General features: G+C 37.2%; 1 protein-coding gene across 1 annotated transcript; it reads right to left on the minus strand.

Moving 5' to 3' along the window:
• Positions 1-281: 281 nt before the first annotated feature.
• Positions 282-17,565, minus strand: TMEM207 (transmembrane protein 207). Its single transcript, XM_007102276.1, has 5 exons — positions 17,491-17,565; positions 15,605-15,642; positions 9,408-9,452; positions 8,444-8,586; positions 282-418 (listed from the first exon to the last, which is right to left on the minus strand). The coding sequence occupies exons 1-5, from the start codon at positions 17,563-17,565 to the stop codon at positions 282-284; spliced, it is 438 nt and encodes a 145-aa protein (XP_007102338.1).
• Positions 17,566-20,041: the final 2,476 nt, after the last annotated feature.

A 20,041-nucleotide genomic window follows, 5' to 3' on the forward strand; every position in this document is an offset into this window, starting at 1 on the left:
CCACTCCTTGAGTTAAGTACTGCCTATTTGAGTACATGGAGAAACTTGATTAGGAGCATAAAATTATAAAGCAGTAGTGACATACCAAGAGTCCACTAATTTACTATGGAAACATCTCCATGCTCCAAATTCTTTTCCTACAGTCATGTTTTTGTCTATTTGTCCTTTTTTAGACTACACTAATTGATCTCTAGGAATTCCCACTAAATGAAAGAACTGTTCTTAAATTTTATGTTTTGGAATTAAAAATATTTCTAATAGTTTCAATTAATCATCCAGATCTAAAATCGGCTTGATTTTAGAATTTTTTCATATGGAGGTGGGGGACCTAGAGCACCAAAACATGGAACATGATACAGTTCAGGATTTTGAGTTTGAAGGTGCATTCCAACAGTTGGATTCACAGATGCTTCTGTCCCTGGAAAGAGAAAGGTGGAGACATAATCTTTCTAGTCAGCATAAAACAGAAGCACATGAACTGCCTAATAAAATCTGGCATTTCTTGGATCACTAGAGCAACAGAAAATTGTTTGTTCCCTTGAGAAAACATTTACAACTATATCACTCTTTGCCATGATAGTTTAGTCATTACAGCAAGAAAATTTGCTCTCATGAACCGATTAGACCATCATTGACTAAGCGATAAAGAAGCATCTACAACTTAACAGCTGAAACTAGAAGAAATATCCCTTTCAGAAGACCAGAAGACAAGATTCCTGTAAACACTAATGGCATTTTAGCTAATGCTTCCATCATGAGATATGCAAATATCACTAGAAACATTAAAGTATTACCTCTGAACTTCATTATTTTATATGTATGCTCTGTAAACTGCAACTAACACAATTAATTAATTTCAACATCTCTATGATGAATAGTAAAAATATCAAGTTGTGAAAAGTTTACAATTAAAGTATACACATGCAATAAATGAAAGGCATTCTCAAATTTTAAATTTTGAAATCAAAGCTCTTGACTTTACATTATGCACACTACAAACTATTACATATCAAAAAACAAACATTTTCTTCCTTAAACTGATCACCTTGAGAGATCATGAACTTATTCCAATAGTTCTTTGGGAAGTCTTCTATTAGTATTGGCTTGAAAGACTGTTTTTGAGTCACACAGGAAATCAACAGTAATATTTTATAGCCATTTCTCTCTTTGTATTTTTTCTTTTATTCACAGGGGTCTTTCCCTTTCTGGGAATGATTTGGCTTCTTCTTCCCAAAACAATAATAACAACCATAAATTCACCTTTAAAGAAGAAACTACACCCTTAAACTAAATCTGGCCCTTTGACTGTTTTTGTATATTAAATTGAAATAGCACAAACATGTCCATTCATTTGCATATTGTCTCTGGCTGCTTTTTCTACTATAATTGCAGAAGTGAGTCGTCCCCACAGAGACCATACGCATGCAAAGTCAAACATATTTTGGCCTTTAATATAAAAAATGTGCTGACCTCTTTCTTAAAGGATTAAGATTCAATACCATTGAGAAGATTCCAAAGAACATGCCACAATTATCAAAATGATTCCAAGAGTAGTTACATATTAGGCAATAGCTGCTTCACTGGAATCCATATGTAGATTACTCAAAATTATTACTTTGGAGTGCATTCTATTTATTTAGAATCATGAATTTCCATAGTATAATAATTCAAATATTATTATAATATGTGAAGGGTGGGGCCATATTTAGAATATAAATCTCACCTCCTGGTTCAATACTTTTCTTAAGGGGTTATTTATTTAATTGAATAGTCTACTCCTAGGTTATTACACAACTTTTTACACCTCAGTTTGCTGTTGTGCCATAAAAATCTAGTGATGGTATCTACATCTATAAAAACAAGGCTAAATGAATGTAAAGTGCTTAAAACAAAGCCTGACGCACATTAAAATTGATTGTCACTATTATTAGTAGTGAAAATAGTATTAGCATTATTACTATATAGCAAGAACTGTACTATGTTAAGAGTATGATGCATTTTCTTTTATTTACAATAGTATTTCCCAAACTATCCTATTTTAATGGTTAAATAATGATTTAATCATTATCCTTACTAATGTTACAACACAGAGATTACTGAATGAAAACTTTCTTGGAGTTAGAGCCTTGAATAGTTAGGAAGTTTAGGATGATGTAGGCTAAGTCCGAGGGTCTTGATAAAACAGAGTTAACACTGGCAAAGTGGACTTGCCTCAGTACTTCCCTCCGTATGGATACCAGTAGTAAGCACTGTCCATTTTCCAGATGTACTGCTCCTGGCATATCCAGTACAAAGTCAGAGGTCATTTGGCTATCATTGTACTTGGAGTGGTTGACCAGATTGATTCGACACAATTATTAGCTCACATTTATTTCCACCACTGCTATTATTAATATCATGCCCCAAGCAACAAGATATTGACACTTGCTCTATGTGATAGGAAAGTTTTACTGTTATTTCCTTACTACAAATTTGTCCATTGCTCTTAAACTTGTGAAAACCACAGGGCATTCATTTGATAAACAGAACTAAGCTCAGAGAGCTTTTGTAAAATTGAACATATACCACTTTTCAATTTTTTTTCACAGCATGTTTACATACAATATCATGTGATTGTGAGGGGACAGGTATTATTTTTGTCTTTTGACAAATTAAGAACCTGAGAGAGCTCAGTTAAAAATGTCTACAAAAATCCTATGGTTCTGACAGAGCTGTTGGTAAAGATATTATAGTTTGTTTTTTAATTTTGTAAAATACACTCACTGACAAGTTTTTACAGCCAGGTTTCAGATTCCCCAAGTCATTAAGAATCACTCCAATGGACTTAGCTTATTTTAACATGCCTTTCTTCCTCTTCCTGCTCTGTTCCCTTCTCTGTGTCATTCTGTTCTCTTACAGGGGGGTGGCTAAGATTGCCGGAATTTGAGTCACTATTCTACCATCTACTCTGTTGCTTAATCTCTAAGTGCCTTTGTTCCCTCATCTTTAATGTTCAGAATGTTAGTGAACCCCTCACGGAGTTGTAGGGAAGAATAAACGAGATGAGAGATGTCAAGGGTTAGCCCAGTGCATGACACATGAGTGCTCAATAAACGTGAGCCATTACTATTATCATGCCTGTGCATGACAGTGTATAAAGGAAATACTCTCATTCCTTTCCTACAATGAGTCCCAGAATATTTACATGAAGAACACAAAGCACATGAAAATGACATTTCAAAAAGGATCCTAAAATAAGACAGGATCCTGGGAGAGGGGAAGGGAGATGAGAGCAGAGTGTGTAAGGACCAGCTTTTTGCCTGACTTTGTCTAGTCCTCCTTCCCCTCCGCAAATCAGAGAACTCACATTTAATCATGGCTGGAAGACTAGTGTTTCTATTTGCCCTGAAATAAGAAAAAGGTAAGATTATTTCTGAAATTGCAGAAGAAACGGGGTCAGGGAGATTGGATAGTTGAAAGGCAACATTATCAAGGAGATCAGGCCAAGGAGGAGCTAAGCCAGAACGAGTCCCAGGAGGGGTGTCTCTGTGGCTCTCACCTTGCTGTCTTCTCAGGAAAGGCATGGGACCTGCCGGCTGCCTCGTCAGGGACCCAGCTCTGATCCACGTGAGGTAGGAAGAAAAGGATTCCATGTAGATTTTATAGTAACTTATTATTTTTTGTTAAAACTTATCTTTTGTTAAGACAGATAATGGTTGGGATCCCTCTCCTAAGCTCTTAAATTCTCTCTTCTCTAATGAACACTAGATTTTTTTTCTGCTTCAAGCCTTTTGTTCTTCTCTCACCTCCTAACCCCCAAACTTCTTTCTCTTCATTATCTTTAAGTGTCATATTCTTCTTAAATAAGGGCTTTCATTCAGCTTCACAACCTTATTTCCAATGAAAACTTATTTTCATCCATATTTTTGGTGAATTTGAAAAAAAAAAGTTTTTAATAAATTTAAAAACTCCTCTGTCACTACTTATTTTTAAATAAAAATTCAAAAAATAAAGCAATTAATCGAACAAACCCAAAACATTTTAATTTTTTAAAATCACTTGTATTTTCTACCTCTTCACCCTGCCTGTATAGACTTATAAAGTGGAGAGCATCGATCAAAAATAATAGATATTTGGGATATGGATTTTTGTGTGAGAATTTTAATAATTTTCTCCTCTTCTTTTCCATCTTTACTAAAAATTTGCATACATCCTTTAAAAAAATCACTTTCTATGGGCCAACATGTGGTCTCATTCTCCATTTATACATTTGAGGAAAGAAAAAAAAACTGGTTGCAAATCTCCTATGTTTTCTGTTGAATTATCAGAAAGGAGGTTGTCCAAAGCATCATTAAAATGGGAAATATAATGAGATAAGAAAGCTTTGAAACACTAAATTATTTTTACCCCTTAGATAGGTGCTAAAAAAAATGAATTATACCGGAACTGTTAGGCTCTGTTGGTTGAGAGAAGAGAGCAAGAAGGTCTCAGAGACTACTTCATGGATGATCCCATTCAAAAAGATGGAGAGCACAGAATGGATCCCTTCTGGGCTTAGAGCAGAGATGGTAAGGGAAAACTGGATCCAGAAGATGAGCCGGGGATAGGGGCAGGAAAATAACAGAAGAAGGAACTGTTTAGGAGACCCTGGACCTGGGTCCAAGAAGAGGAGGTGGGCCTGAAGAAGAAGAAATAGCATAATTTTAGGGCTTGTATAAAATAAATAGGTTTAATTTCTGCCTTTAAAATATCTCCAACTTCAAACTGTAAGTTCCTTCTCCTTTAGCTCTTCATTCTTCCCCTCCTCCTGCACTTTCTTGACCTTATTTTGGTCTTCCTCCTTCTCCTTTTTCTCCAACAATACCTCCCCTTCTTCTGTAACCTCCACAGGAGTATTAGAGAGATTAATTCTCCTTTTATTGGTGCATAAAGAGCTTCATCATAACATGTTATGATATGGAAACATACACCCTATAAAAGGGGAAGGAAAACTGATCACCGAGCCAGCAGAGAACTGTGAAAAGGCATGATTCTTGGTCCAGGAGATGCTCTTGAGGCCTGGGTGTTTGGCTGAGATTCCTAAGGACCTTTCCCAGACAGAAATCTCATCAGAAACTGTGATGGGCTGGGCTGGCAAGGCTTTCCTTAAACACATTTGCAAGGATTCCCAAGCCAAGTGTTTCCCTTTCTCTCTTTAATATTTCTAATCAAGATAATTGACTACCTGAGCCATGAAATATTGGCAGGAATTCCCAGTGAGAGAAGTTTCCTATTTTATATACTTCAACATCAGTAAAGTTCACTCCATTCCAGCCTCTGATAATCAGTCAAAATTCTCCTCTTTGCTCTTCTCAGTTGAGGGCAGCTTTCATGGGGTCCTGAGAGTCAGACTTCTGGCCCACAGGTCAGAAGAGCAGAGCTATTTCAACTAATATATTCAGCAAATAATGGAAATAACAGGAAATATGTTTTGAAGAAATAAAACGAAGGTCTCTGAGGAACCTGAGGTTTATATATCAAATCTAGTCTCATCTTTAAAATGTTTTAAATGACTTATTTCCTACATTCTGTATTCAGGAGGGAAGGTTCTATCTGCCCCTCTGTGCTCAAGGGGTGGCAGGGAGTCCAGAAACCCTATATTCTAATATGTCACCAGTATTTTTCAAACGAGTTCTCATTTGTACTCAGAAGTACAAACCCATAAGCTGTGGTGTAGACGGATGAATCCAGCAGTACTGGACTCGGCTCTAAGCTGGGAGCACAAACTTTTTCAGGACTGTGAGGGCAGAAGCTGTGGTTCGACCCTTACTTTCCTCTGTAGCCATAAAAAGATCCTGTAATATTTCCCTCACTTCTGTTTTGGAGAGCACCTCCTTTTATGGAAATATTAGGTAGAGAGGATCGTTTGTCTGGAGAAGTAAAAGTGTAATGAGAATCTAGTGTGGAAAGGAAATCCAGTGTGGGTCTGGGTTTCAGACTGCCTTAAAATATTGGTTCTCTAGAGTTTACTTCCAGAAATTACTAGTTAAGAAGAGGTGACTAGAGATCACAGAGAATACCACTTCCTAAATTACTCTTTTGTGTTTTGTTTTGGAGAGCAGGAACAGGAATGGCAAGAAGCACAGCTCTGAGAGCCATATCCACATCAAAGATGATGTGAATGGCTGTTCACTGCCTGTATAGCCACGCTGGGCATCCATAGGGCAGGATGGGAGGTAGGCAGTGGGTGGGATAACCCAACACTGATCCCAGCATAGGTGAGGATAAAAAGAAACGTGAAGAGGCCACCGAGGTTGTATTCTCTGAGATGGACATCAACAGAAGTGAACATGGTAATGCAATTTAAGCTGAGAAATAGTTAAATGTTCCTTGCGCAAAATAAGAGCCAGAGCTATACCTGAGGGATTAGGGAGGAAAGGATAGAATGAGGAAGGGAATGAGGGAGGAAGTGAAGATTCTGGAGAGCAATACCTACCACTGCGGAATCACCCAATGGAAATGTCTGGACGTTCAGGTTATAAAGCCGTACTTAGTGTCCAGGGATAAGGTGGCTAAGCCATGTGTGCCCTGCCTAAATTTTCATTGCTCTCTATCCTCAATTCTGGACAATCTGTAGTTGAACTGCAGCAAAGATTTATGGGGTATATTTATACAGTAGAATGAGAAAAGTAGATAACATCCTCTAAGGGAAGTAAAAGCCACTTTTCTGAGCTGGTATTTAGGAATTAGAGATAATATCTGAGAAGCCCCTGACCTAGTGCCTAGTACTTGGTAGGTGTGAATTAAATTGTGATTGATATTCTAAACAATTTCTTCCTACATATTTTCTTCTGTCCATAATGACTTCAGGGTAATGTAGAGAATGTGACTCTAATGTAACTCACTGCACTCAGTGCTATTACATGCAGATTATTGAAGTACTATCTCAGTCTTGACTCCTTTTCTCACACTCATTTGTGTTCAGGGAAATTCAGACAAATTCAAAAGCATGTATGTAAACCACCATCCAGGAAATATAAAAACATTAGATAAATGGGGATTTAACTGTGGCACATAAACTGCCTAAAAAGTGATAACAGTCTAACTGGGTAGCTTATTTACTGAAAATTTAAAACAAATTTTTTTATGCTTCAAGGCTGTTTAGTGAGAGTCTTCCTCAGAATGAGAGGGCTGAAAATACCACTGTGGATTTTCCTCTTTAGGAACTCAGGTCAAGTTGGAAGAAACACAATTGCATTTATTTATTAAATACCTCTTGTTAGATAAAGAAAAATAGACCAATGTGACCATGTTGATCCCTTTGACTAAAGTATTTTGTTAGAAGGTCAGTGACCCTATTTCCCTGTACGCTCAGTGGAAAGTGTTTTTGATTTTAGGAGAAAAAGCTATTTTCATTGGCGACTTTAATTATTCTTCCCCAAATAACCATTTCTCAAATTGACAATGTGTTTCCCTGTTAAATAACTTTAAAAAAATCCAATAGTGAATATAATCACTAAATCTTAGTACTGTATTTTGATATTAAAACATTTTAGTTTATTTTTACCCCACTTCCTATTTAGCTGTTAGTTTTTCCAGGACATCTCCTGCTCTGTTGAAAATCTTATGCTGTTTCAAGTTTCTGAAGGGCAGCTGTTAATCTCTACCAAGCACTCTTGAAGCAACTGTAGTATACAATGCAGTGCCTTAACAGGAAAGTCTCATAACAGATGGTCTCTGGATGAGGACACTGCTTAACATGAAGAAATAAACTATTAGTTGTCACTTCCCAGAAATCAGAAAATTATCATTTTTCTATTTACAGCTGAGGCTGGCAATTACAAATAACTCAAGACCGTACTTTCCTCCATTTCATACCTCTTAATGCAGACTGGAAAATAATAGGAAAGGCATGGTTTGGGGGCTGGGGTTTGGGAGCAGACAGGATCAGGATGCTGCCAATATGTCTGGGGATAAAGGACATGAGTATTGACACTCGCCTGTCCAATTTCAGTATTTCAGGCTCTGCAGTGGCAGCAGACAATCTGTAAATTGTTGTTCAATATTACTGCAGGTAAGTGAGACATGGAGAGCTTTGTAAATGAGACTATGAACACGGGGTAGGATAGATGGATATCAAAAACCCAGAGATGCTCTTCTGTACCTTAAACCTTACCATTCACTTGGAGTGGACAGCCCTGTGTATCTTTTCCCTTCTGCTTGCTGACTGAATGACATGTTTAGGTTCTATCCCCATACTCAACTCTGAGTCACTTCCCCAGGACACATTTTTTTTTTTCTTTTGGGGTCTTTTTCTTCTGAAGTTTTCTCATTTAGACTCTCTCCCCAGTGCATGCCTTTGAGTCTTCAATAAACCATGTCTTGCTCTATGTTTACAAATCTGCTTTTCATAAATTAGCTTTTCAACCCACACAAAACTATGAGGTTTCCAAAGAGGAAGTCTAGAAGTGTGTAGACAGCTTACCATAAACAGGGTCCAAGTCTCCAACAGCAAAAACAGCCATGGTGCGTCTTCGGGGACCATTTTGGAGTTTCCTCAGCCAGCACTGGAGGCAGAAGAGCACTGCTCCACAGAGAAGAGCCACCAGGAAAATCAGCAGCAAGAACCTTATGTCAGAAGAAGAGGGGAGGAGTGATGTGGAGCATTCTGGGAAGTTAAGAGCTCCTGCTACTTCCTGGAAAGGGGCAAAAACTCAGCAAGACTGGATGCAAGCAATCTGGGAGGCCAAATTCCTTAAGCAATCCCCCACCACCACTCATACATTTTCACTGACTCTGGAATGTTCTGTGAGCTTAGAGGGGGTCAGTCTTGCCAGGTAATCTTAACTGTTTTCTCTTTAGAAATTAGAGAGTTGTTCAAAAGAGCAGCATCTTGATTCCTTAACTCCTTCATCCATTATTCCTTCCATTCAGCCATCCATTCATTCATTCAACTAGTACATAAGTGACCCAATAGATTTTAGATGTTGGAGCTGGGGATTCACAGGTTGACAAGACAGGGTCTCTGTCTTTGAGGAGCTAACCATCTAAATGAGAGAACTGGTAATGTTTAGTTTTGAAAATACAGAAGCCAAGATTTAGGAAGTTATAACAATACTTTTTTGTCATATTCTGAATGGCTTTTAAGGTCAGAACTAAAATCAGTGGAGGAGTCATTTTGGGAGATTTCAAGATCAAGAACAATGATTTTACCTTTAAAAATATTCAACTTGGGAATAAACTATTATTCTTAAAAATAGTAAGTTCTCTGTCATAGGAAGTGTTTAATTAAACACTGGCCAACAACCTGAAAGTGATGTTTCTGTTGATCCACATGATCCCTAAAGTTTTCTTATGCTCTATGATTTCATATTCTATCTCAATTATTTAGGAAAAGGAGTGTCATATACCACCAAAGGTTTTATAACACAAATTGAGGATGTCCTTACCAGATATACCAGCCATCTGTGTACTGATCTTTATAGTTTGTGCACCTGGTCATAAAGGAAGAGCAGTTAGTGCTGGACTTCTAGATGGACAAGGATTATTCTTCTGGACCATAGTATTTGTTCTGACCACACTTGTTTCCTCAACAATCACCTACTCACTGCACCCCCCTTAATTTTACAAATGTTTACTGAATGTCCACTTCATTTAAGGCACTGAGAATACAGGTAAATGTGAAACTGTCAGATATGTAAGCAGATAATTGCACTGTAATAGGCTTGATTCTAGAGTTACGAATACTGTTGTGCATTGAGAAGGTAGTGACTAACTTTTCAGGGCTAACATGTCATAGGTGTTAGGCATTAGGCAGATAACCATCGCAGTATTCTGTTTATTCAGAGACCTAGAGTTTTTCAAAATGCAAATTCTCCAGGGAAATTTCATCATCTCTATTATCCTTTAATATCTTGGTAAGGAAGATATTACTAAACCAGGCCTGTAAACTGGTTGGAGAAAAAAATTAGAATAAAAGGAAAATGGGTGTGTGTGGTCACACATACCATTTACCAAGGAGTTAGAAGTTGATCTTCCATTAGGATGGTTAAACCATTTTTGTATCTAGGCACAACTCAGTCATTCCTGGGTTTAGGTTAAAAAGATGACACAAAAACGAAGTTCACAGTGTAATTTTCAGGAGGTTTAACTCCCCAGGGATAGACATTCAAGTGCTATTCATTCCAGAGTCCCTAACTATATCAGACACGGGCACTAAATGTATGTTTGCTGATGGACTCTTTCCACACCTTGGTGTATGGGCCGCTGTTAAAATATTCTAGCATTAAATAGTGGAAAACAGTTCATCACAGCCTGATGAACTTCTGAGATCGAGCTGTACTTAATCATGTCTTCTTCGGCCATTGTTAAAATAATACTTAGTGCTTTTCAGCTTGAAAGCATTTTTAAATGTCAGCTAATTTACTGCTCCCAGCATCTCTAAGGAAGCAGTGTGTCATGTTTATTATTATACTGGCCAGAAATGACTTTTTAACATATGTGAAGTATCAACTTAAAAATTTTACCACAAACATTTAAGACAAACGTCAGTCACCCAGACGACAAGATTTTTTGTGTGTGTGCACCTAGAGGGTTTAGCCAAGTATATAGGTACAAATGGCAGGGGGAAAAATGGCAGCTGAAGTATAAATTTCAAAAACATCCTAAACCAAGTGATCATCAATAAAGGATAATAAAGATAATTAATGGAACATCCTTATAAAGGAATATTACCCATTCATCAAAGAGAATATAGATTTATATTTATAATTAAACAAAATAATACAGAGAGCTCAATTCTACTTTGTATATTTTCTTTTATGTAAATACAATGATTTCACTACATAGGTATTGTACAGTTAGTATGTATACATATATATCAAATCACTAACAATGCTTGCTTCTCTTGAAGATGGTATTGTGAGGCACTTTATATTTTCAGTATTTCTATATTGTTTGAATTTTTATAATATACATGCATCACTTTTGTAGTCATAAAATTTTTACATAGTATATTATAAATACAGAAAATCTTTAAAATGTAGTATCCCACTTTAAAGATGTATGTAGGGAAGTCTTCCTGGTGTCCTGGCTCAATAAAACAGCTCAGGGGTTTCCCTGGTGGCGCAGTGGTTGAGAGTCCGCCTACCGATGCAGGGGACACGGGTTCGTGCCCCGGTCCGGGAAGATCCCACATGCTGCGGAGCGGCTGGGCCCGTGAGCCATGGCCGCTGAGCCTGCGCTTCGGGAGCCTGTGCTCTGCAACGGGAGAGGCCACAACAGTGAGAGGCCCGCGTACCGCAAAAAAAAAAAACAAAAAAAAACCCAGCTCAATGTTCTTGGTTTTGAATCTTGAAATCTAAGCTTATGACCAGAAAAAAGTATGGATTGCTTTATCTTCTTCCATATATAAATCTCTGCTTCTCTTCTTTACATTTAAAAATAGACCATATACTTATTAAAATGTCAATTCTTTTTTTTTTTTTTTTTTTGTGGTACATGGGCCTCTCACTGTTGTGGCCTGCAGAGAACAGGCTCCAGACGCACAGGCTCAGCGGCCATGGCTCACGGGCCCAGCTGCTCCGCGGCATATGGGAGCTTCCCGGACCGGGGCACGAACCCGTGTCCCCTGCATTGGCAGGCGGACTCTCAACCACTGCGCCACCAGGGAAGTCCTAAAATATCAATTCTAAATATTAACTACCTTATGTCATTTGTTTTTGACAATAAGTGTCAATTATTGAATGGCTCTTATTGAGCCACTCAATATTTTTTTCAAGTGCTAGCAATTATCCAAACTTATTTACTTTACTTCCTTTTTCTGACCCTGTGCACACACTGGTGAAGTTACTGATACGCAATAAAATGGCCAGGAAGCAGTTAGCTGGAGAAATGCAAAGTGGTCATACAATTTCACAACTGCAGGCTCTTTTGGGATCATTTATTTCACCTTTAGGATTTTGCACACTGTGCAACAGACACTCACAGTGGGAAAGGAAATGGGGAGGTCACTATCTGACCAAAGAACTTAAACTAGAATAGAGGTCGTCTGACTCCATGTGCCTCCTTCTTCACCATTGTTTCCATGTCTTTCACAAGTTCAATTTTTAAACAGAAATTTTTTGAGTTCTTAAAAAAAATTAAAAGTGTCTGAACAGTATCAGTATTTTGAATATTTAAATTTTAGGTGCAAGATCTTCAGTGTAGAAAAAGTTATTTACTCAGAGATTTACTTATGCTTGATCAAATTGGGATGAGGATGCCAAAAAGATTTTTAAAAATCCAGGAGAAGTGAGAGCTGACTATAACGTTTAACGAAGACATTTCCAATAATCAGAGCTCTCTAGAAGTAGGTGTCAAAGGAGATAATTTCTGTCCCTTCCAGAACAACCAGTGCCCTACTTTGATGTATGGAGATAATTCCTGCTCTATAGGGGTGGTTAAACTAGTTGATCTTAATTTTTTTTCTCAGTGCTGAGAATCTGTGGACCTAAGATTAACTGCAAATTCATTACTTTGATAAATAGAAGAAGAGTGCAAAGTTGTTTCATTGGCTTCTCTACTAGAGTTATCCATAATTTCCTGTGCTGGGCATTCTTCTAAACCAGTTGTATAACTTCATGTGAATTAACTCACTTTCAAACTTAAAATGCTATAAAGTGGGGTCACACTATTATAATCCTCACTTTACAGTTGAGACAATTCAGTCATAAAGAGGTTAAGTAACTTGTTCATGATAAGATGGCTGGAAGTGGCAGAGGCAGGCTTTAAACCCAAATGGTCTGGCTGTGGAGTTCATGTCTCTTACCACCGTGTAGCATTGTAAAATTCATCTCTAGCCTCAAATTACTATGTGGACTACTGCCTGAATGGATTCAATATTCTGGGTTCTAAAATGCTTTAAGAAAATATTAAAAATACAAAAAAAATTAGAAATGAGAGCACAGAGAGTATCAGACAAAGAGAATAAGCCAAGAGTGAGATCAGTTTGTAAACTGAATGTAGTAAATCCCATATATAAAATTAGTACTGAACTACAGATCTGGCTTAAGCTTCCTAGCAGTTAATAGGATGAAAGAGAGAATTGGTTATATAGTATCCTCTAAAATTAACAAAAACAGGCAGCATTATTCACCAAATGCACAATTATTCCAGCTATAGAAATGAGAGACAAATTCAAACTATGGGCCTTCATAAAGAGGCTGTCTTTAACAACAGGAACAATGTTTCTCACAGTACTCTTAGAATAAATGCAATAATAAATTTCATGGGTCCTTTTTGTAAAAATTTCTCTTAACAGAAGCCAGAATGCAATTCAGCTATAATAATTTGGGGGAGGGACAGGTGCCAAATCATATCATCCAGAGACCAGTGGCCTGACTTAATTAATCTGGGGTGGGTATATTGTACAGTACCCAAAAGGATGGTTGGATTGTGTATCCCTAGGTATTTCACCAGGTGTGTAATTTTATCTAAATATTGGACATGCAGTGTGGATTTGTAGTGAAAATCCCAGGCTCAGGAATCAGTCATAGGCCCAGATGCCAGCTCTGCCTTTTACTTGTTTACTCTTGAGCAAAATACTTAACTTCCCCAAGCCAGGTAATATGGTAGACTATCATCAGCAATGTATTAATGCAATTAATTGACAGAATCCCATATGTGTATGATTTTATTTATGTTTTGTAAAATATCCTATTTATGTACATACATGTACATCAGTGTACGTGGTTATTTCTGGGGAAGGGAAAAGATTAAAGGTGTAATTTTTCAGAGGGACTCTGACGTGTTTGATTTCATACACTAAATTACTTATAATATCTAAATTATGCACAAAAAGTCTAGCAACGCATTGTTTATACTAAAAATGCAGTTATAAAAATAAATTGATCAGCAGCCACATAGCACAGGGAGATCAGCTCTGTGCTTTGTGACCACCTAGAGGGATGGGATAGGGAGGATGGGAGGGAGATGCAAGAGGGAGAAGATATGGGGATATATGTATATGAATAGCTGATTCACTTTGTTATGCAGCAGCAACTAACACACCATTGTAAGACAATTATACTCCAATAAAGATGTTAAAATAAATAAATAAATAAATAAATAAATAAATTGATTGGGTTAGAGCAGAAAAAAATTAGTCTTGTGCTGGAAAAAAAATGTAAATAGAACTAATAATAGATCCCACAAACACCTTCCTGTGTTGGCAAAATATTTGAAATATTATGTCTACCTTCAATACATTTACTTACCGTATACGAGCTCTCCACAAAATCAGCCACTTTCTTGCCTTCTCTGTCTTAATTTTCTGTTAATTTGCATTATATTTGAGGTGGTTTCTTGTTTTTATTCAAGAGCAATGATATTAAATAATGACTAATATAACAGACATTTACATGCAAAATGATGTAGCCAAAAAGTTTGCACCTAAGTACTAATTTAAGTCCTGCAAGTAATTTGTTACTGTCTCTCCTTGGGCCTCAATTTCCTCACCTGAAAAAAGGCCAGTAGCCTCAGTGACTCTAAAGTTAGCTTATAAAGTTCCTCAATACCATATTCTCTTGTCATGTTGATTGGGGAATTAGATTCAACATTTCTGATCCTTTCCAATTATGAATTTCTTTATTCTATTATTCTGGGTCAAAGGCAGAAGAAGAAAGGGCAAGATGAGACAGCCATGAGGTCCAAAGTTAGGTAAGCACACCAATAGTCAAAAGTCCATTATGTCACCCACTCCAGAAGACAGAGAAAAAAGCAAGTCCAAAATCAATGCAAAGAAACAGCAATGAAGAACCATGCAGTAGCTGAAAGAGTGGCACATATTTAATAAGCAGATGATCAATAATGGGATGATCCATCAGAAATAGGTGAAGGATTCCAGGGCCAAGGAAAGCATCCCACCCAGCATGGCCTCATAATCTGGAGGCAATGCCCGGAGACCCCGGCCTTGAGGGTAACAGTCAATGATCATTAAAAACAGCAAGCTGACAGTGAGGGCTGCTCCCAGGAGAAGATAGGGCTTGGCAGAAGTGCTTTCTGACACTTGCACAAAGTCTCAGTACATTACAATTATCGTTAATCATCAGCAGCTTTATTAATGGCACCTTCTCCCCATCTCCTGAATAGAATTCTGAGAAGAATTAAGCCTACAGTACGAAAAGTGAGAAAATTGTGTCAATTATTCACATAACATAATCAAAAGCACTTTGAAAGGTACACATAATACAGGTTAGATCTTTGGTAGTTTGCTTATATTTGAAACCAAATTACCCAGAACACTGTCTCCCATCATCCCTGTGAGTTACACATGTGGATGGAGTCATAGAGGAAGTCATGATTCTTTCATGAACTTAAAGGACACTTAAAACTTCAAGTGTGGAGAATGCAGTGAGGAAAAGTACCTAGAAATCAACTAGGCCCCTTATTTATTTAACAAGGCTGATCATAATGAAAGTGCAGCTTTTCTGCTTTTAGAAAAATTGAGCCATTTGCATTTAAAAGAAATTTACTTTTTATTTTTCTTGCATGATTATAATAATCATTTGAAACTCATTTGGGGATTCTCAAATGACTTGAGACATTTTTATTCTTTGAATTTTGAAAATGCTGAATACAACCATGGAGCCTCTTGCTATTTACTTACATTTCGTTTTCTTCACATGGTGAGTCCGATAGCACCAACTGAAACACATGTTTAGAACAATGAAATCCAAACATCTCATGTCTAATCCTTTAATACAGCGCCTAGAGACAATGTGGGTTTATATCATTTCACTTGTTTTTCTTTTTTAATTAAAAGCTCCGCAGCAGAGTCTATTGGTGCAAAGAATTGTAATTGAGAAACATCTCTGGGTAGATTCTCCAGCTCAACAGTGACAGGAGATATATACTGGGAGCCAGATTCCTATCCTACACACTGCCATAGGTGGGTGTGAAAACACTTTGTTTTTTCTATAGGCAGATTTTGCTTTATCTAAAGAGCTTTTGTGCACCTTGCATTTTTCTTTGTTTTCACATTTTAGCTAGAGGAAGGAGTTTCATTACTTGTGAATATTATTTTCACACAGAGGAATCAAGTTCCCTACATGAAAACTGAAGTCCATTCCCTTAGAGTTAGTGGTTATTAAATACATGACCAAAGGAGGGAGTGATTTTAACCTGCTCTAAGGCTAAGGTCAACCTAACATCCATTGACTTTCCTGTTGAGATTTACATTTTTCTCTTTATCAGAGAAGAGGGGAAAACTAATAACCTTGATTGCTTTGTTTTAAAAGACCCAAACCGTAAGTATTCTAACACAATTATCTTAGTCCTCTGTGTCGAGCCTTATAGGTTACAGTAACTCACGTCACAGAGGAAAGTACTCCTATCTAGAGGACTTGCTTGTAGGTTTGTTTTTCTCTTGAACTGAGACCCTTTTCGTGTACAATGAGAAAAATTGTTGAATATTATTTATATGTAGCCCTAAAAATTGTGTTGATGAGGTCAGTGAAGTATTTATTTTCCTGGACCCTACATACAAATATCAATACAAGTAAGAAGTTACAAAATTTAAAATCATAGACTTGGAAATTTTGCGTGAGATACGTTTTTTTTCCCCTTAATCCCAAACTCATCTTCTTCAGCACCTCATATTTTTTCCACCAAGTCTGTCTGGGCAAAGAGATTTGTGGAGTTGCAGACGGGGTCATGAATTGGCCATCAGAGAGCATGGTAATGAACAGTTTATAAGCACAGAAAATGAGTTGCACTCTCTTTTGCTAGAATGCTGCAAATAGACTTGCATACTAACTGAGAGGAAAATGAACGTTCAAATTTTGTCCATAAAGAAAGTTTATTTATGAGCAGATGAAATCATTTAGGATCCAGCTTAACAGATAAACAAATAAAGCCAGCATTGCACTTTCAAATCACTTCCTTGAAACCCTAGCAAGAAGTACACAGTGTTACATTATTACCACCTCACTTCCAATGTCAGACTTTGGAGTTATCAAAGAATGGGGAGTGAAGTCTTAATATATTTCATACCTAAATCTTTCAGATACGCTACATTCAAGAAACACAGATACAGAAATGCAGGGATTAGTCAGAATGAGATACTAGAGCAGAGGAATCAAAATAGACTCTAAGATGGTTCTGTCTGCACTGTTCAGCACTGAAAAACTGTTGAGCCTCAAGTATGGCTTTGGGCAACAGTAAACATGTCTTAAATTAATCCTGACACAGCATTTTATGTCAATAGCACTTCTGATTTTTAAAAATTTTACAACATAACAGAGTTTAAAAAAATTAATCACATCATATTTCAACAGCAATAGAACTAAATAAAGAAGACATAGGACTAAGGTCATAAATCGTTTTGTTATCTGTATGTTTAACCAATATATATAATGCCCTAAGATTCTGGCAACACATTCTTAAAGGAAATCTTCTGTCGGAGTTGTTGTTACCCAAACCACAAATCTATAACAAATCAGATCCTTAGAGTAGTAGCTTTGAAAATCTTTTCCCAGAAAGAGAGATGGTTACCTGGAATAGTGGCAAACACAAGTTTCCTGTTTTTGAGACCACCGAAGTGACACTTAGAAGTCTGGATCTCGACATAACTTAAAGGACAAGAGGCTCAAAGATAGTGGTTTGCTGTCTGTGTTTATCTCCGTCTTTCTCAGAACTTGTTAGCTTCTCTATAAGTTCTGCTTCCTGCCAGGGCACTCATTAATGCTGGCTCCTTGTGACTGGTAAAGTGCCTGCCAGGAGCAGGAATTTTAGGTGCAAGCTCACAGGTACTGAAAGTTCAATGACTTCGGTTTAAGCTCAGAACACTGATAATGTTTCTCAAACCCTTAAAAGCCAGGGTAATACATGCTGACCTGCAAAACTAGCTGGCTGCTGAAATAACTTACAACATTCGAGTGCACGTTTTATTCCAGGGTACTTCTGGGTTGGTTGTTTGTTTGTTTTGAAGAATTTTTTTTTGGAAAATTTATTAGTTTTCTTCCCTTTGCTGGGCCTCTTTGCTCTTCTTTTCTAATACATCATTTTCAGTCCCAGGTGTAACCCAACCTTGGGCATAAAGCTTTCCCTGTCTCATAATAATTGCAGCTTACTTTTAAACAGAGTATATTTCAGTATTTATATAAATGAAACAACTCGAACACAACTGCCAACAAAAAAGTTACCAAAAATGTCTAAGGAAGTTCTGAAAAAGAACAACTAAAGAGGCACTAAACTACTATATATTAAGACATTATAAAAGTATAAAAATTTACAAAAGTCGGTACTGACACGTAAACAAAAAGATAGATGGAACAGAATAGAGTTCAGAAATAAATTAAAATACACATAGAGATTTATTTCAGCTACCATTTTACTTTATTTTTTAACATCTTTATTGGAGTATAATTGCTTTACAATGGTGTGTTATTTTCTGCTGTATAACAAAATGAATCAGCTATATGTATACACATATCCCCATATCCCCTCCCTCTTGCTTCTCCCTCCCACCCTCCCTATTCCACCCCTCTAGGTGGTCACAAAGCTCCGAGCTGTTCTCCCTGTGCTATGTGGCTGCTTACCACTAGCTATCTATTTTACATTTGGTAGGGTATATATGTCCATGTCACTCTCTCACTTCATCCCAGCTTACCCTTCCCCCTCCCCGTGTCCTCAAGTCCATTCTCTACATCTGCGTCTTTATTCCTGTCCTATCCCTAGGTTCTTAAGACCATTTTTTTTTTTTTAGATTCCATGTATATGTGTTAGCTCACGGTATTTGTTTTTCCCTTTCTGACTTGCTTCACTCTGAATGACAGTCTCTATGTCCATCCAACTCAATACAGATAAATCAATTCCATTTCTTTTTATGGCTGAGTAATCTTCCATTGTATATATGTGCCACATCTTCTTTATCCATTCATCTGTTGATGGACACTTAGGTTGCTTCCATGTCCTGGCTATTTTATATAGAGCTGCAATGAGCATTGTGGTACATGTATCTTTTTGAATTATGGTTTTCTCAGGTACATATTCCCAGTAGTGGGATAGCTGGGTCACATGGTAGTTCTATTTTTAGTTTTTAAGAAACCTCCATACTGTTCCCCATAGTGGCTGTATCAATTTACATTCCCACCAACAGTGCAAGAGGGTTCCCTTTTCTCCACACCTTCTCCAGCATTTATTGTTTGTAGATTTTTTGACGATGGCCATTCCAATGGTGTGAGGTGATACCTCATTGTAGTTTTGATTTGCATTTCTCTAATCATTAATGATGTTGAGCATCCTTTCATGTGTTTGTTGGCAATCTGTATATCTTCTTTGGAAAAATGTCTACTTAGGTCTTCTGCCCATTTCTGGATTGAGTTGTTTGCTTTCTGATTTTGAGCTGCATTAGCTGATTGTATATTTTGGAGATTAATCTTTTGTCAGTTGCTTCATTTTCAAATATTTTCTCCCATTCTGAGAGTTGCCTTTTTGTCTTGTTTATGGTTTCCTTTGCTGTGCAAAAGCTTTTAAGTTTCATTAGGTCCCATTTGTTTATTTTTGTTTTTATTTCCATTTCTCTGTGAGGTGAGTCAAAAGGATCTTGTTGTGATTTATGTCACAGAGTGTTCTGCCTATATTTTCCTCTAAGAGTTTTATAGAGTCTGGCCTTAAATTTAGGTCTTTAATCCATTTTGAGTTTATTTTTGTATATGGTGTTAGGGAGTGTTCTAATTTCATTCTCTTACATGTAGCTGTCCAGTTTTCCCAGCACCACTTATTGAAGAGGCTGTCTTTTCTCCACTGTATATTCTTGCCTCCTTTACCAAATATAAGGTGACCATATGTGCGTGGGTTTATCTCTGGGCTTTCCATCCTGTTCCATTGATCTATATTTCTGTTTTTGTGGCAGTACCATACTGCCTTGATTACTGTAGCTTTGTAGTATAGTCTAATGCCAGGGTGACTGATTCCTCCAGCTCCGTTTTTCTTTTTCAAGACTGCTTTGGCTTTTTGAGGTCTCATAGTTTTCTGTATACAGGTCTTTTGTCTCCTTAGGTAGGTTTATTCCTAGCTATTTTATTCTTTTTGTTGCATTGGT

Source organism: Physeter macrocephalus, chromosome 1 (genome assembly GCF_002837175.3).
Source record: "Physeter macrocephalus isolate SW-GA chromosome 1, ASM283717v5, whole genome shotgun sequence".
Taxonomy (NCBI): Eukaryota; Metazoa; Chordata; class Mammalia; order Artiodactyla; family Physeteridae; genus Physeter; species Physeter macrocephalus.